Raw genomic sequence first — 16500 nt, 5'->3', positions numbered from 1 at the left:
GTGGATAGAGTGTCGACCTGCAGACTGAAGGGACCCAGGTTCGATTCCTATCAAGGGCACTTGCCTGGGTTGTGGGCTCGATCCCCGGGGGGGGGGGATGGGGGGGCAGGAGGCAGCCAATCAGTGATTCTCTCTCATCATTAATGTTTCTATTTCTCTCCCTCTCCCTCTCTCTCTGAAATCAATAAAAAATATATTAAAAAATAATACATATTTTTGCTTCAACCAAAAATAATTTGCCATTTCATGTCTGTCTTTTTTCCATCTTTACAACTAAGGAAATAAAATTAAGGATTTATCCTTAAGGAGTTTAATTTCTTTTTTTAATTTTTAATTTTATTTCATAGATTTATGTAATGTATAGGGTGGGGCAAAAATGGGTTTATGGTTGTATGTGTAACAGTTTATTCTTGTATTATTATTTATTATTATTTTTCATATGAACAACTGTAAAATTACTTTTACCCACCCTGTATATGTTGCATAACAATCAGAACTTCACTTGCAAGTATATCAGTTGACATTTTAAATAACAGCTCATACAATAATAACCTATAGTAATTTCTAAATTTTTAGCACAAAAGGAAATAATTGTCTTTAAAGTTATGCATCTAATGAAAATATGGCTAAGTAACAAAACAGGCTTAAAGTTCTGATTTTTAAAAAGTTCTGATGCTCTCAGTTGTTACAATGGGTTATCACAAAATAAGTTTATACAATCCTATATAATAAAAGCGTAACATGAAATCGAACAGTGGAACGACCGGTCGCTATGACATACACTGACCACCAGGGCACAGGCGCTCAATACAGGAGCTGCCCCCTGGTGGTCAGTGCGTTCTCACAAGAAGCGGGGCTCACGACTGGCAAGCGCAGCAGCGGTGGCGGGAGCCTCTCCCACCCCTGCTGCACACGGGCGGTAAGAAGTGAGGAGTCCCAGACTGTGAGACCCCTGGACTGCGAGAGGGATGTCCGCCTGCCAGCGTAGGCCTGATCCCTGAGGGGTCCCAGACTACAAGAGGGCGCAGGCGGGGCTGATGAACCCCCCACCCCCGTGCACGAATCTCGTGCACCGGGCCTCTAGTAAACTGTTTTTGTTAAATGAGACATTTTAAAAAATATATATATATTTTATTGATTCCCCACAGAGAAGAAGGGAGAGGGAATAGAAAGTTAGAAACATCGATGAGAGAGAAACATCAAACAGCTGCCTCCTGCACACCCACCACTGGGGATGTGCCCGTAACCAAAGTGCATGCCCTTGACTGGAGTCGAACCTGGGACCCTTCAGTCCTCGGGCCGATGCTCTATCCACTGAGCCAAACCGGTTAGGACTACATGAGACGTTTTTAAGAATTAAGTAACTTTTCTTCATGATTGTCCAGCAGATGTAGACTTTTGTGATAATAGTGACTTTTCTGAATTTTATGCAGTAATAAGTGGGTTCTTAGTTTTTATTTCCTATCTTAGTTTTGTTATGGATCTCCTTTAAGATCTTTTAATATTTTCAACACTGAAATTTTTTTCTCTTACACATCAGAAAGCCAATGGTGTGTTTCTACAATGAAAGCATACTTGCATTTAACCCTTTGAGTGCCAACCAATATCCTAGGAACTGTGCTAAAATTGCCAAGGCATTTTTGCTGATTTCACAGCAGTTTAGGAAAAAAATTATGAATCGCAAGTAAATGAAGTTACATATTCAAAAACTTAAGGAAACCTTTACTACATTTGTTTTCATCTTTGACATATATTGTTTGCTGATTGTATTATAAAATACTAGTAGAAAAAAAAAATTTGAATAGCGCTCCTGGCACTTTTGGTGAAAGACAGGAGGAGCGCAATCACGCTCCCCGGCGCCCTAGGGATTAAATTTAGAATTACCTTTATTTTGTTTGGGAGCAGTTGTGGAGCAGTCACTTTAAGCAAGAAAAAGAGATTTGCAACTATTTTTATACTTAGCTGTACTTGCAAAATACCTTACATATTGTAGTACTAACAGAATTATTTTTCTGAGTACCATATCTTGGCAGTTAAACTTACACATTTCTTTCCTTCATTAAGCCTTCAGTGATCCCTGACCCCCCCTTCCTATTTCCTGTATATAACCCCTCCTTTCTCTAAACTTAGTAGTACTTAGTTTTCATCTTTTATGAAACACTAGAGGCCCGGTACATGAAATTCGTGCGCGGGTATGGTCCCTAGGCCAAGCCTGCAATCAGGGCCACCTTCCCTGGCTGCCCAGAGCTGGCCCTGCCCCCCACCCCGATTACCTGTTCACCATTGGGCAATCAGACCCTGATGGCTGAGGGAAGGGACTGAGAGATTGGCCGTTCCCGCCCACTCGCCTGCCCTGCCCCCACCTCCACCGTGGGTCACCCTCTGTGTTGGGGCAACCGGCGGGGCAGGGGCCTTGGCCTGGTGCCACCCACTTCCCCCACGTTTCCTGTTCACCATCGGGTGATCGGAGCCTGCCAGCCAGGGAAAGGGACCGAGAGGTAGTCAGTGTGCCTCATAGTGACTGGTCCAGTGGTTGTTCTGGTCGTTTCGCCATTAGGGTCAACTTGCATATTACCCTTTTATAATAGGACTAGAGGCCCAGTGCACAAAAATTTGTGCTCTCAGGGGGGTGGGTCCCTCAGCCCAGCCTGTGCCCTCTCACAGTCTGGGACCCCTCAGGGGATGTCCACTTGCCAGTGGGGAGTAGGCCTAAGCTGCAGTCGGACATCCTTAGCTCTGCTGACGAGGTGGGACAGGCTCCCACCACAACCACTGTACTGGCAGCTGGCAGCCTGGCTTGTGACTGAGCAGAGCTCCCCCTGTGGGAGCACACTGACCACTAGGGGGCAGCTTCTGCATTGAGCATCTGCTGCCTGGTGGCCAGTGTGTGTCATAGTGACCAGTCATTCCCAGTCATTCTGCTGTTAGGATCAATTTGCATATTACCCTTTTATTATATAGGAGTGTCTGGCCAGCCTGGGTGAGTGGCTGATGTCTGTTTGCAGGCTGGCCACAGCCCCTTCAGGGTGGGGGGTACTGCTAGGTTGCCTGGCCAGTCTGGGTGAGGGGCTGATGGCTGTTTGCACACTGGCCACATCTCCTTCAGGGTGGTGGTCCCCCTGGGGTGCCTGGCCAGCCTGGGTGAGGGGCTGATGGCTGATTGCAGACTGGCCACGCCCTCCAGCCACCCAAGCTCCCAGTGGAGGCTGGCTGGAAGCAGGTATCTGGGATTTATTTAGCTTTTGTAATTGAAACTTTGTTGCCTTCAGCAGAGGCCAGAGCCAGCCAGGGCAAGCGGAAAGCTTGGCTTCCTCCATCGCCAGGGCAACCAAGCCTCCTGCTTGCTCCAGCTCCATGGCTGCCGGCCGCCATCTTGGTTGGGTTAATTTGCATATAGTCTCTGATTGGCTGGTTTGTGTGGCTTGGGGCATAGCGAAGGTATGGTCAATTTGCATGTTTCTCTTTTATTAGATTAGATAGGACTTCCTACCTCCATTTTATAGTTATGTGTGTATATTTATGTCCTGTATTTAATATCTTCTTGAAGGGAAGATTAAATATAATAAAACTTTTATTTTTATTAAACATGGTGTCTAAAGGTTGAATGAATGAATGATTGAGAATGGTAGTTAAAAGCTCAAGTTCTGGAGCCTGGACTGCCTGTGTTTCAGTCTAACTGTCATGTATTACTGTGATCTTGGGCAATTAAAATCTCTATTCCTGTTTCCTCACCTGGATTAACTGGACCTCATGAGGTGCTTATGAAAACTGCATGTACAACTTTTAGGGCAGTTACTGATAACATATTACATCTTCAATAAATATTTGTTGTTACTACTTTTATTGCTACTGATGATACATAAAACGATGGTAGGTGAACCCTTCCTAATTCTTCCTGCAACTTCTCATAAATAGACATCACCCAAGTCTTTATCTCATTGTAATGCTGTTGCTCAAAGAAACACTTGCAAAAGTGAATGTTTCTCTAAGGTGATTTTTACTCATGCTTGAAGTACTTAAAATACACACTGGCAAAGCCATTTATGCTCTAGGTGGATAAAAATTTCCTATTGATAATCTACCAGAAATCAGAACAAATATCTCTGAAATGGTAATTTAGGGCGATGTGGTAAATAGACCAATTTTTAAAATATATATATATATATATATATATATATATATATTAATATATATTAAATATATATTTAATATTTATATATATTTAATATATATTAAAATATATATATACATACATACATACACATACACACTAGAGGCTAGGTGCACAAAAATTTGTGCACTTGGGGGGGGGGTGCGGGCCCCTCACCCAGGCCTGTGTCCTCTCGCAATCTGGGACCCCTCGGGGGATGACCACCTGCTGGCTTAGGCCCACACCCTGGGGGGGGGGGGATTGGGCCTAAGCTGGCAGTCAGACATCCCTCTGGCAGCCCAGAAGCCCTCGGGGGATGTCCATTTGCCAGCAGGGAGCAGGCCTAAGCTGCAGTCAGATATCCTTAGAGCTGCTGAGGAGGCAGGAGAGGCTCCCACCACCACCGCTGTACTGGCAGCCGTCAGCCTGGCTTGTAGCTAAGCAGAGCTCCCCCTGTGAGAGCGCACTGTCCACCACGGGGCAGCTCCTGCATTGAGCATCTGCCCCCTGGTGGTCAATGTGTGTCATAGTGACCAGTCATTCTGTGTTAGGGTCAATTTGCATATTACCCTTTTATTATGTAGGAGTGCCTGGCAAGCCTGGGTGAGGGGCTGGTGGCTGTTTGCAGCCTGGCTACAGCCCCTTCAGGGTAGGGGTCCCCCATGGGGTGCCTGGCCATTGTGGGGGTCCTCACTGGGGTGCCTTGCCATCATGGAAGAGGGGCTGAGGGCCATTTGCAGGCTGGCTAAGGCCCCCAGTGGGGACCCCCACCCCATGAGGGTGTGGCCAGCCTGAGTGAGGGGCTGATGGCTGTTTGCAGGCTGGCCACAGCCACAACCCCCAGACACCCAAGCTCCCAGTGGAGCCTGGCTGGAAGCAGGTATCCGGGATTTATTTGTCTTCTATAATTGAAACTTTGTTGCCATGAGCGGAGGCCACAGCCGGCTCAGGGCAGGTGCGAAGCTTGGCTTCCTCCATCACCGGGGCAACCAAGTCTCCTGCTTGCTCCAGCTCCATGGCTGCCAGCCACCATCTTGGTTGGGTTAATTTGCATATAGTCACTTTGATTGGCTGGTGGGCATGGCTTAGGGCATAGCAAAGGTATGGTCAGTTAGCATCTTTGTCTTTTATTAGTGTATATATATATATATATATATATGTGTGTGTGTGTGTATATATGTGTATAGTGTGTATATATATATATATATATATATATATATATATATGTATATACACACACACTAGGGGCTCGGTGCATGAAATTCATGCACTTGGTGGGTCCCTTAGCCCGGTCTGCGCCTTCTCACAGTCCGGGAGCCCTTGGGGGATGTCCAACTGACAGCTTAGTCCTGGGGAGCAGGCCTGAACTGGCAGTCCGATATCCTTAGCACTGCCACAGAGGCAGGAGAGGCTCCCACCACCGCCACTGCGCTCATTTGAGCCCGGCTTCTGGCTGAGTGGTGCTCCCCCTGTGGGATCGGGCCAAAACCAGCTCTCCGACATTACCCCAGCGATCCCAGATTAGGAGAGGGCTCAGGCCAGGTCAGTGCCCAATCGGGGCCGGGGAGAGTTGCGGGAGGTTGGCCAGCCAGGGAGGAACCACAAGGGCTCCAGGCCATGTCCGGCCCATCTCCCTCAGTCCTGATCATCCAGACCCCAGCAGAAAGCTAACCTACCAGTCTGAGCTTCTGCCCCCTGGTTGTCAGTGCACATCATAATAAGCAGTTGAGCAACCATAGCATATCATTAGCATACGCTTTGATTGGTTGAACGGCCAACTGGTTGACCAGACACTTGGCATATTAGGCTTTTGTTATATAGGGTGTGTGTGTGTGAGAGAGAGAGAGAGATAGAGAGAGAGCCATACCTTGTCTCATGCCTTATAGATAATCACAATGCCACCTGTGCAATAGCTTGGCCCCCAAAACAAAAAACAAACAGACTAAAAAAAAGAATCCTCTCTAGATCTAAGTTCCAAATTATTAAAAAAAAAAAAAAACAGATGGTAGAGGAATAAATTAAACTGCACTTAGAGTGGGGGGGAGGGGCGGGGAGGGTGGGTATAATCATTAAAATCCAGACTGTAGAAATTTCTACAGAACAGATCATCTAATTTCTTTAGATAAATTACAGGAGGGAGGGGAAAGTAGAGGGAAAAACTTTAAGTTGAAAGAGACTTAAGATATATCAACTATTTTATGTAGATTTACTTAGAACTTGATTCAGACATAAAAGCAAACAAAACAGATATTTGAGTCCACTGAAAATTTAAACACTAAATGAGTATTTGTTTCATGGTTTTTAAAACATATTATGATCATGAATTATTTAAAATGTCCTTTAGTGATACACTATGAAATATTTATGGGTGAAATTATATTCTTTCTAGGGTTTGCTTCAAAATAATATGGGAAATAGTGAGATAGTGAAGGAAGTTATAGATGAAACAAGATTGATCCACTTGGTCAAGATGAATGACAATCATATGCTAGCTGTAGGGAGTTGAGGTGTCATAATACTATTATGTCTGGTTTTGTATCTGTTTGAAATTTTCCATGATAAAAACATATCTAACACTTATAAATATTTTCGAGGCTACCTTTTTTTAAAATATATTTTTATTGATTTTAGAGAGATGAAGGGAGAGGGAAAGAGATAGAAAGATCAGTGATGAGAGAATGATCTATCAGCTGCCTTCTGCATGCCATCTACTGGGTATTGAGTTGAAACCCAGGCATGTGCCCTGACTGGAAATTGAACCGTTACCTCCTGGTTCATGGGTCCATGCTCAACCACTGAGCAACACCGCCAGGGTGAGGCCATCATTTTTTTAAACAAATATAATTTATCAGCTTTTGTATCTCTCTTTTTTATTCTGTTTTTGTACTGTATGTCATTTTATTTAAAATGATAAGGTTTACACACATACATTGAGATGTCTGTCTTTTCAGTATCCAGTCAGCCTTGCAACCAATAGCACATAGTTGAGGAGCCATTCGTTTGTAGGGTATTTTTCTAGGATCAGATATATAATCTTTGGCTATGATAGATTAAAGTTAGCCAGTGTGTAGATTAAAGTTCCACCTGGGCTTTTTTTAACCCCATACTCTAACCAGTTAACTGCTATTACTAAATTACTAATTGTTCTTTTTTCTCTGACTCAACAGGTCACCTCTGTGCTATCCTCAAAGAGCTGGCTGCTGACTTGACTGGCCCTGACATACAGGTGGCAGCATCCACATTTTTGCTTCCACCCCTGTGTCATCAGGATGATCTTTTGTTATTAAGTCCTTTGCTACAAGAGACTGACCATAGATTTATTGAGGAACAGGTATGGTCATTTTTCAATAATTCTTGGGTTCATTCCATGTATGAACAGTGGTTTAAAAACTTTATATAACTTTTTTTTTTTTTTTTTTTTTAGCTCCTGCTTAGTAATGGTATTGCTTGTGGAAGTCTTGAGTATGACCCCTATTCTATTTATGAGAAAGATATAGGGGGAGATTCAGTGCCTAAGCCCCTACCTCCAACACTATCAGTGATTAGCTCTGCAATCAAGCTCTTTGGAGTTGTATGTGCTCATGTGGGAGAAGCTCAAAGGTAAACCATCTTTAGTAATTCACTTACCCTGAAATAAATAGTTTACTTATTCTGAAATGTAGTATTTCCAGACTGGCAATTGGTTCAGTGAATGCATAATGTAGAATCGGGTGGGTAAGAAGAATGTTGTCAGAAGTTCTCATTAATGTAACAAACTTACAGATAAAAGTGAGATGCTGTCTCTTTTTTTCTTTTAATTCTCAGCCAAGGATATTTTTTCCATTGATATATATATATATATATATATATATATATATATATATATATATATATATATATGGGTTTTTTTTGGTTGTTATTGTTCTTGTTTTTGAGAAAGTGCAAGGGAGGGAGGAGATGGGGGGGGGGGGGAGAGAGAGAGAGAGAGAGAGAGAGAGAAACATCAACATGAGAGAGACATATTGGTTGGTTGCCTCCCATGGGCCGGGGATTGAACTTGCAACTGAGATATGTGCCCTTGACCAGGAATCGAACCCATGACCCTTGGGTCTGTGGGCCAACACTCTAACTACTTAGCAAAATCAGCCAGGATGAGGTACTGTCTCTTGTTTACTTATTTACCTGGCTAATATTTAATAAGTAAGTTAACGATTAAATTAAACTAACAGTTGATAGTACTATTGTGCATACAATACTTAACCCACAGTTAGCTTATTATCTACCTGAAAATAGAACTGGAAACTCCGTGACACTAGAACATTGATTTCTCTTCCTGGAAGCAACCTGAGGTAGCCTTTGAAAATGGTTTACTATTCACTTGACCCAGAAAACCTCACAAAATCATGCATATCAAGAGGTTCAAATCTTCATGTCCACTTTAACAAAACCCATGACACTGCCCAAGCCATCAAGGGTATGCATTTCTGAAAAACCACCAAATGTCTGAAGGATGTCACTTTAGAGAAGCAATGTGGGCCATTCTGACATTGCAGTGGTGGAGTTGGAAAGTGTGCTCAGGGCAAACAGGGTCAGTGGCCCAAAAAGAGTGCTGAGTTTTTGCTGCACATGCTTAAAAATGAGAGTAGTGATCAACTTCAGGGTTTAGATGTAGATTCTTTGTTCATTGAGCACATCCAGGTGAAAAAAGCTTACGGAGCTCATGGGTGGTTTAACCCACACACGAACTCTCCCTGCCACGCTGAGAGGATCCTTCATGAAAACATGCAGGTTGTTCCTAAACCAGAAAAGGAGTTTGCACAGTAGAAAAAGATATCCCAGAAGAAACTGAACAAAAACAGGGCCCAAGAGTAAATTCAGCATAAAATAAATGCTAATGAAAGTTAAAAAAAAAGAGAGAACATTGATTTATGAGCTATTGTCATAAGGACAAACGTTGGTTTTCTGCTTAGATTAGGTCTCATAGGCTTTCTTTCTTGGAGGCTGAATGGAGCCAATGTAGGTCCAGCGATTAGTCTTCAGTTTGATGGATATCAGTTCATTCAAAGTGAATTTTGGTTTTGAAAACTCAAAGTTTAATAATGATTTCTCATTGATAATAACAGCTTCTTAATTGATAACTGAGGGAATACCATTCTTGGAGATTAAAAAACATTATTCATATCGACTACCAGAAAATTCAGTTTTTATCTGAGATACTAAAAGGAAGTGAATCTTTCCTGTAGGCTATACTGGTCCACAGTTTACAAATTGTTAAGTATCATCATTCATATTCTCTCTCTCTCTCTATATATATATACACACAATATAATTTTATCCAGTTATATCTTCCAGTTAGGTAGGAAATTTACCTTGGTCTCTTGCTGAAGATGAACAAATATATTTGAGTGTTGTCAACAACACATTTCTGAAACAGGTCTTTCAGTGGATAGAAAAGTGAATAAAATTTGTTTATTTTTAACAGCTTCATGTCATTTTATTTAAAAGGCTGGTAGCATTAAGGTGTACACACACACACACACACAAATTTTGAGGTGTCTTTTCAGAGCTTTAATTTCAAAAGGTATTTTTCCCAAATTTATTTGTTAGCATATAGCTCCCTGTTTACCTATACAGAATACAGTTAATTTAAAATAGTTCATTTGAATTAATACAGCTAACTACAGTGGATGAAATGGGGTGGCCTTGTGGATAAGTGATTTAAATTAAGCATGTTCTTAAATGGCTCTACTCTTTTTAGTAAATTCAAGGTAAAAAGTAAAAAAGAAAAGAATATAGTTCTTACAAACTTTTTTTTAAACGATTTTATTATCACTTATTCTCCCTTTATTCTGAAATTAAAATGTCTAATACTAATTTCAACTTTATTTGTGTTCTTGTTGTATGTGGGAAGTGACAAATATTGATTTATAATAGCATCTATTTTGTTTAATTATAAATTAATACATACTCATAGAAGAAGATTTAGAAAATATAAAACAATAAAATGTAAATTAAAAAGTTCAGCTCATAACCTGGTCGGGTGGCTTGGTTGGAATGTCATCCTGTGCACCAAAGAGGTTGCAGGTTCGATTCCCTATCAGGGTACATAACTAGGTTGTGGGTTGGTCTGGGCACATATGGGAGGCAACCAATTGATGTGTCTCTCACAGTTGTGTTTCTCTCTCACTCTCTTTCCCTCTCTCTACCTCCCTTCCACTTTCTGTAAAATCAATGGAAAAATATTCTCAGGTGAGGATTAACAAAAAAACTTCTAGAATGTCAACATATTTTATACAGAAAAGAAATATTATGGATCTTATGCAAATGTTGTGGTTACTTTTCATATATTTTTTGCACCTAATTGCAAAGAATGAATTAGTTCATTAACTTGATGATTGTTAATTAACTAACATTGCAATCATTTGAACAACTTTCTAAAGTGTAGATTCTGATTTAATAGTATGGTGTACATACTATGTTAGGCATTGAAACTTATAAATAAAAACATCTGATTCAGATGTGCTGCCAAGGTTAAGAACCACTGCTATAAATACTTATAAAATGCTGTAGATTGTGAGTTGATGGAGAGGAAAAGCATCCAGTTCTCAGTATTAAAATGTTCACCATTATACACCCTCCCTGAAAGAATAAAGTAAATCAGTATTTTCAAATGTGTGTCTGCTGTTTACTCGGTTAACTATGTATTTTTGTTTCAACTATACTCAAAACTTTGTTTCTGATTTCGTTACAAACAAAATAATTACATGTTTTAATTTATGCCACTTAGAAATACCAGTTCAGTGTTACTGAATGCTTTTATCTGCATCAGTTCCTCAAAAAATTAAAAGAACTACTTTATGACCCAGCAATTCCACTTCTGGTTATTTATCTGAAGAAATCCAAAACACTAATTTGAAAAGATATATGCACCCCTATGTTCATCATATAGTATTCCATGTGATGTGGAATCTAAAAAACAAGCAGAACAGAAACAGATTCATAGATACAGAGAACATTTTGACAGTTGCTAGATGGGAAGGGGTTGGGAATGGGTGGGAAAGGTAAAAGGAGAATCAAAAAGTACAAATTGGCAGTTACAGACTAGTCATAGGGTTGTCAAGTATAGTATAGCATAGAGAATATAATCAACGTAGGCAATAACTATGTATGATACTAGGTGGGTACTACACTTACCATTTCATAAGTTATATAATGTTTAACCACTATGCTGTATACCTCTGAAATGAATGCAATATTGAATGTCAACTGTAATTGAAAAAAAAATTTATAAAGGAAAAAAGTCATCTTCCTGAAAATTCAGAATGTTTTTTTGTTGTTGATGTTATTTTTTGTTTTGTTTTGTGTTGTTTTGTTTTTGAAATCTCTGTTAGGATTTGGGATTAAAAGATGGGGAAAAACTTGGGGGCTGTCAGTCCTGGATACAATCAGGAGAAAATGGGAAAAGCATGAGTTAATGTTGTGTTGTATATAATATGATCCCAAATACATTTTTAAAGTGTAGTTGAGAAGCATTAAATGTAGATGACAGAAGTTGGTGCTACCTTTAAAATGAAGCAATGTGTTTGAATCCAATTAAGTTCTGTTATTAAAAACAAAAATTGATGCAAATAATTTCTGAGCTATCCTTTGTTTAGAAAATAATTGCTGAAATAGCTGGATTTGCGCAGGTAAATCTTTGTTAAGTGATGCACCCATTTGTTGTTATTATTGTTTTCCACAAAATAATGCTTCTCCCCCACTATAGAATGACACCTAATTAAATATTTTTGCATTGGTTATGATATATTTTCTTTTCCAAAAATGCTTTGGTGTGTTCAACATTTTAGTAGTACCAACAAAACGAATTAGCAGTAGATATTTATTACTGTCCATTGACTTACTTTATCTTGATTAACAATACTGTCTTTTCTATTTGCTTTTAAATATTTTGTTTCTGATTTTAGGCTTCTTACATTGGAACAGCTTTTGGACAGTATAAAGCACACAAAAGGAGCTCGTCAACAAGTAGTTCAGTTACATGTTATTGCCTCAGTTTCCAGTTTCTTAAAGGTAATTGTATTTTTTAAAAATTCATGTTTGCTTTATTTTATTTTTTTTTTAAGGTAGGATCAACTAAGTAGGTTGGAGGAAGGTATTGTTAAAGGGCTATCATTGTTTTCCCCCCCCTAGTTTTTCTTAACCTCCTGATGAAAATGTTTTGTGATTTATCATTTCCCTTTTACTTTTTCTCCACATATAACTTGTTAGTCAGATAACCTTGTCCTGGAGCCATGCCTTACTCTGCTGAGCCTAATAGTCTAGCCAGTGGTCGGCAAACTGCGGCTCGCAAGCCACATGCGGCTCTTTGGCCCCTTGAGTGTGGCTCTTCCACAAAATACCGACTTCTGCACATGGGCCACGAAGTTTCAGTCGCACTGTACGTGCGCGCCCCCACGTGGTATTTTGAGGAAGAGCCACACTCAAGGGGCCAAAGAGCGGCATGTGGAACTCCATGTGATATTTGCAAATTTGGTCTAGGCTAGTGGTCGGCAAACTCATTGTCAACAGAGCCAAGTATCAACAGTACAACGATTGGAATTTCTTTTAAGAGCCAAATTTTTTAAACTTAAACTATATAGGTAGGTACATTGTTATTAACTTAATTAGGGTACTCCTAAGCTACCCTTTGCTAAAAACATCCTCAATCTGATTGAGGTACGTTCACTGAGGTCGACCCCTTCCAACTCTCCCATCCAAACTCTTTTATACTTGTTTCAGTTAGATGAGTGTGGATGGGAGAGTTGGAAGGGGTTAACCTCAGCGAATGTACCTCAAAACAATGTACCTCCCCCCGCACTGCGTATCCTGCGGCCCTCCTGCGCGTCTCCCGTCACCCTACCAACACCCCCCACTTCTTCTAACGCCACTTCTTCAAAATAGACTCGCTCAGGCCTAAAAACGACTTCTGTGCATGGGCCACAAAGTTTCAATTGCACTGTACATGCGCACATGCACGTGGTATTTTGTGGAAGAGCCACACTCAAAGGGGCCAAAGAACCGCATGTGGCTCGCTAACCGTGGTTTGCCAACCACTGGCCTAGACCAGGGATTGGCAGACTATGGCATATATTCCAAATCTGGCTCGTTGTTAACATTTATAACTTATTGTTTCTAAATAAAATATAATAGGTTTCATTAGTTATATATTTTATGGAAAATCCCTTTTAGTACTCTTCTGAACATATGTATATACTACAGTGATAGTTGGTCACCACATTGTCTGGAGATTTAAAATTCTAAAGTACTTTGTCACAAAAATCAAATTATGTTTGTATGTTCAGTGGAGTTTTTATGTTCTGATTTTTTTTTTTAAGTAGTAATCCAAGTATGAACACATTTGGTTAACCAGACATATGTTCCAAATTAGGTAAAATTCACTGCAGTTGTAAGTTTGGGTTGTTCTTTTCATTTTTCAGTATGTGGCTGGCTCCAAGGGAAGTTTGGGTCCAGAAGAAATGAGAAGACCTGCCCTAGCATTAGTAACAGGAGCCTTAGAAAGTCCCAACCCCCTCGTGAGATGTGCAGCTGCAGAGGCATGGGCTAGGTTAGCCCAAGTGGTTGATGATGGACCTTTTACTGCTTCTTTAGCTCAAGTTAGCTTTGACAAGTAAGTGAATTTCTCGTTTAATATTCCTAGGCTAGGTGTCAAAGCTGGGTATAGAAGGTTGTTAATACTGCCCTGCCTATTTAAAGGATGTTAAGGTAAATGAGATAATAAATAAGAAAGTGATAAAAAATAAAATAACTACAAATAAAAGTTTATGGTTAGATTGGTAATATCTGTAGATATATAAAGTTACTTTTAGTAGTGGTGGTAGAAGTGCAGGCAGCACTTTGACCTTCTAGTCTGCTGAATATGTGTCTGATTTGGTTTAAGAGTCTGGAGTCAGATTACTAATTTGGTTCAAATCCCAACTCTTCCATTTAATAGTTGTCTACTTTGTAAGAGTTACTTTGGCTATCCTATTTGATTTCCTCATATGCAAAAAGGAATTGATAATAGTATGGATCTCAAGGTTGTTGGGAGGATTAAAGAACTAAATGTAAGCACTTAAATTAGTGTAAAATACATAGAAAATTCCTCATATATTAACTTATCCTATTACATTTAATTTTAAATACAGAGTTCTTGAGTTGAATTCTCTATGTGGAATTAAAGTATCTCAGCAATGTTTTTGAAATGTAATTTAATAAAGTAATAATGTCCTCCATATAAATTTAGTGTGTGTATATCTCTGAAAGACATTGAAATTGCTTTTACTTAAATAATCTATAATAATGTGAAGATATTTTTATTTAAAGTGTTTTTCTTTGCAAGATACCTATCTGGTTATTTCAGAAATGTTTTATCATTTAACAGTAAAAACATTTCTGAATTTTAGAACTATTCATACAAAAAGTTTTGTGTAGGTGACAGTATCATGCAGTAGTTTCGCTTCAGTGATTATCATATATTTTTATTTCCATAATTACAGACTGAAATCAGCAAGGGACGTGGTTACCAGAACAGGGCATTCATTGGCTTTGGGATCCCTCCATAGGCATTTAGGAGGAATAAGTTCTCAGCATTTGAATTCTTGTGTAGGAATCCTATATACTTTGTCTCAGGACAGTACTTCTCCTGATGTGCAGGTAAGAACTCCATGTGATATCCTCCTTGAAATTCGTGATTTGCAAATTATGTTTTTATTGATCATTAGTAATTTGTAAATAATTCCCCTCTGACAGTAAATATTTTTTTAATATATTTTTATTTATTTCAGAGAGCAAGGGAGAGGGAGAGAGAGATCGAAACATAAATGCTTTTGCACACTCCATGCTAGGTAGGGACTGAGCCCACAACCCAGGCATGTGCCCTTGACCGGAATCAAACCTGGGACCCTTCAGTCCACAGACTGTCGCTATATCCACTGAGCCAAACCATCTAGGGCCCTCTCATAGTAAATATTAAAGCCGTTTAACCATGATGAATTTTTAAAATTTAATTCTCTTTTTCACACTGTGTCTAAAGTCAAGTTCAGTATCTTTTTCTGAGAATTAATCTGTCTGCCATCTTAATGATAACATCTATTATTTTGGAGAGCTTAATAGGTAACAAACATTGTATTATATTCTTCTAAACATATGAATATATTTTATCTTCACAGTAGTCTAGGGTGTATATTCTCATTATACAGAAAGAAAATTGAGGCTTACAGAAACTAAGAAACTCAGGTTAAGAAAACAAGTCATGGACTCCAAATCCATGTTCTTAACCACTTTATCATACTGTTGTACATAACTTACCCAATTCTGTTGAAATCATCATTTTCCTGATATTTTAATCAAATCTTGAATGATTATTACTCTTCTTGCTCTTTTGCTTCCCTTATCTTGGTTTCCTGTGTCTTTTTTCATTATTATTTATTTGAGGGGGGAGAGGAGGAAGAAGGGAAAGAGAAGCATTGACTTTTTGTTCCATCTATTGATACGTCATTGGTTGCCTCCTGTATGCGCCCTGACCAGGAATCAAACCTGCAACCTTGGCAATCTGGATGACGCTCCAACCAACTGAGCAATCCAGCCAAGGCGCCTGTGTGCCTTTATTTCCTACGAGAGGCCTAGTGCATAGATTCGTGCACTGGTGGGGTCCCTCAGCTTGGCCTGCATGGATCAGGCCGAAACTGGCTCTCTGACATCCCCCAAGGGGTCCAGATTGTGAGAGGGCACAGACCAGGCCAAGGAACCTAGTATGCATATAAGATCTTTGGTTGATCTCTTCCAGCCCTCCCCCCCCCCCCCCGACCCCCATCCCTCTGAGATTCATCAGTCTGTTCCATGTTTCCATGCCTGTGGTTTCCGCTCCTGCGCTGAGCATCTGCCCCTTGGTGGTCAATGTGCGTCATAGCTACCGGTCAGCAGGTCACTTAGGCTTTTATATATATAGATAGTAGCCTCCTACCTGGTCATTTTACTTTTAGGTTCTTTTCAACTCTCCCTAGATATGAAGCCAAATTTGTTTTCCTGAAAGTCTTTCATCTTGCCACTTCCCTACTGAAAAGCTGCAAAACTGCATATTGCTTCTTAGGTCAACTTCTCACTCAGGTTTCATCAGCTGACCCAGGAATCTTCTCTCTCCTTACCCAAGTACTGGTATTCTCCTATAGATGATCTACCTACTTTTATCCCACACATGCCATTCTCTTATCTGCACTTCTGTTTTTCCTGTTGCTCTTCTCCTTATTCCTATCTGACAATACAAAAATTTTAGTATTTTAAGATCCAGTTTAACTACCTTCTTGTTAAACTTCATATCCCTCAGACACAATAAG

General features: G+C 40.0%; 1 protein-coding gene across 2 annotated transcripts in view; it reads left to right on the top strand.

Moving 5' to 3' along the window:
- HEATR5A (HEAT repeat containing 5A) overlaps positions 1 to 16500 on the top strand; it is a 96029-nt gene that overhangs the window by 39328 nt on the left and 40201 nt on the right. For both annotated transcript variants that reach the window (XM_081089814.1, XM_081089813.1), the window contains exons 14-18: positions 7318 to 7481; positions 7575 to 7750; positions 12094 to 12199; positions 13606 to 13796; positions 14665 to 14821. In XM_081089814.1, the coding sequence (XP_080945940.1) occupies positions 7318 to 7481; positions 7575 to 7750; positions 12094 to 12199; positions 13606 to 13796; positions 14665 to 14821 (794 nt within the window). The remainder of the gene's footprint in view (positions 1 to 7317; positions 7482 to 7574; positions 7751 to 12093; positions 12200 to 13605; positions 13797 to 14664; positions 14822 to 16500) is intronic.

Source organism: Myotis nattereri (assembly GCF_964212035.1).
Source record: "Myotis nattereri genome assembly, chromosome: 1".
In the NCBI taxonomy this organism is placed as follows: Eukaryota; Metazoa; Chordata; class Mammalia; order Chiroptera; family Vespertilionidae; genus Myotis; species Myotis nattereri.
This window is presented reverse-complemented; position numbering and strand designations above follow the sequence as displayed.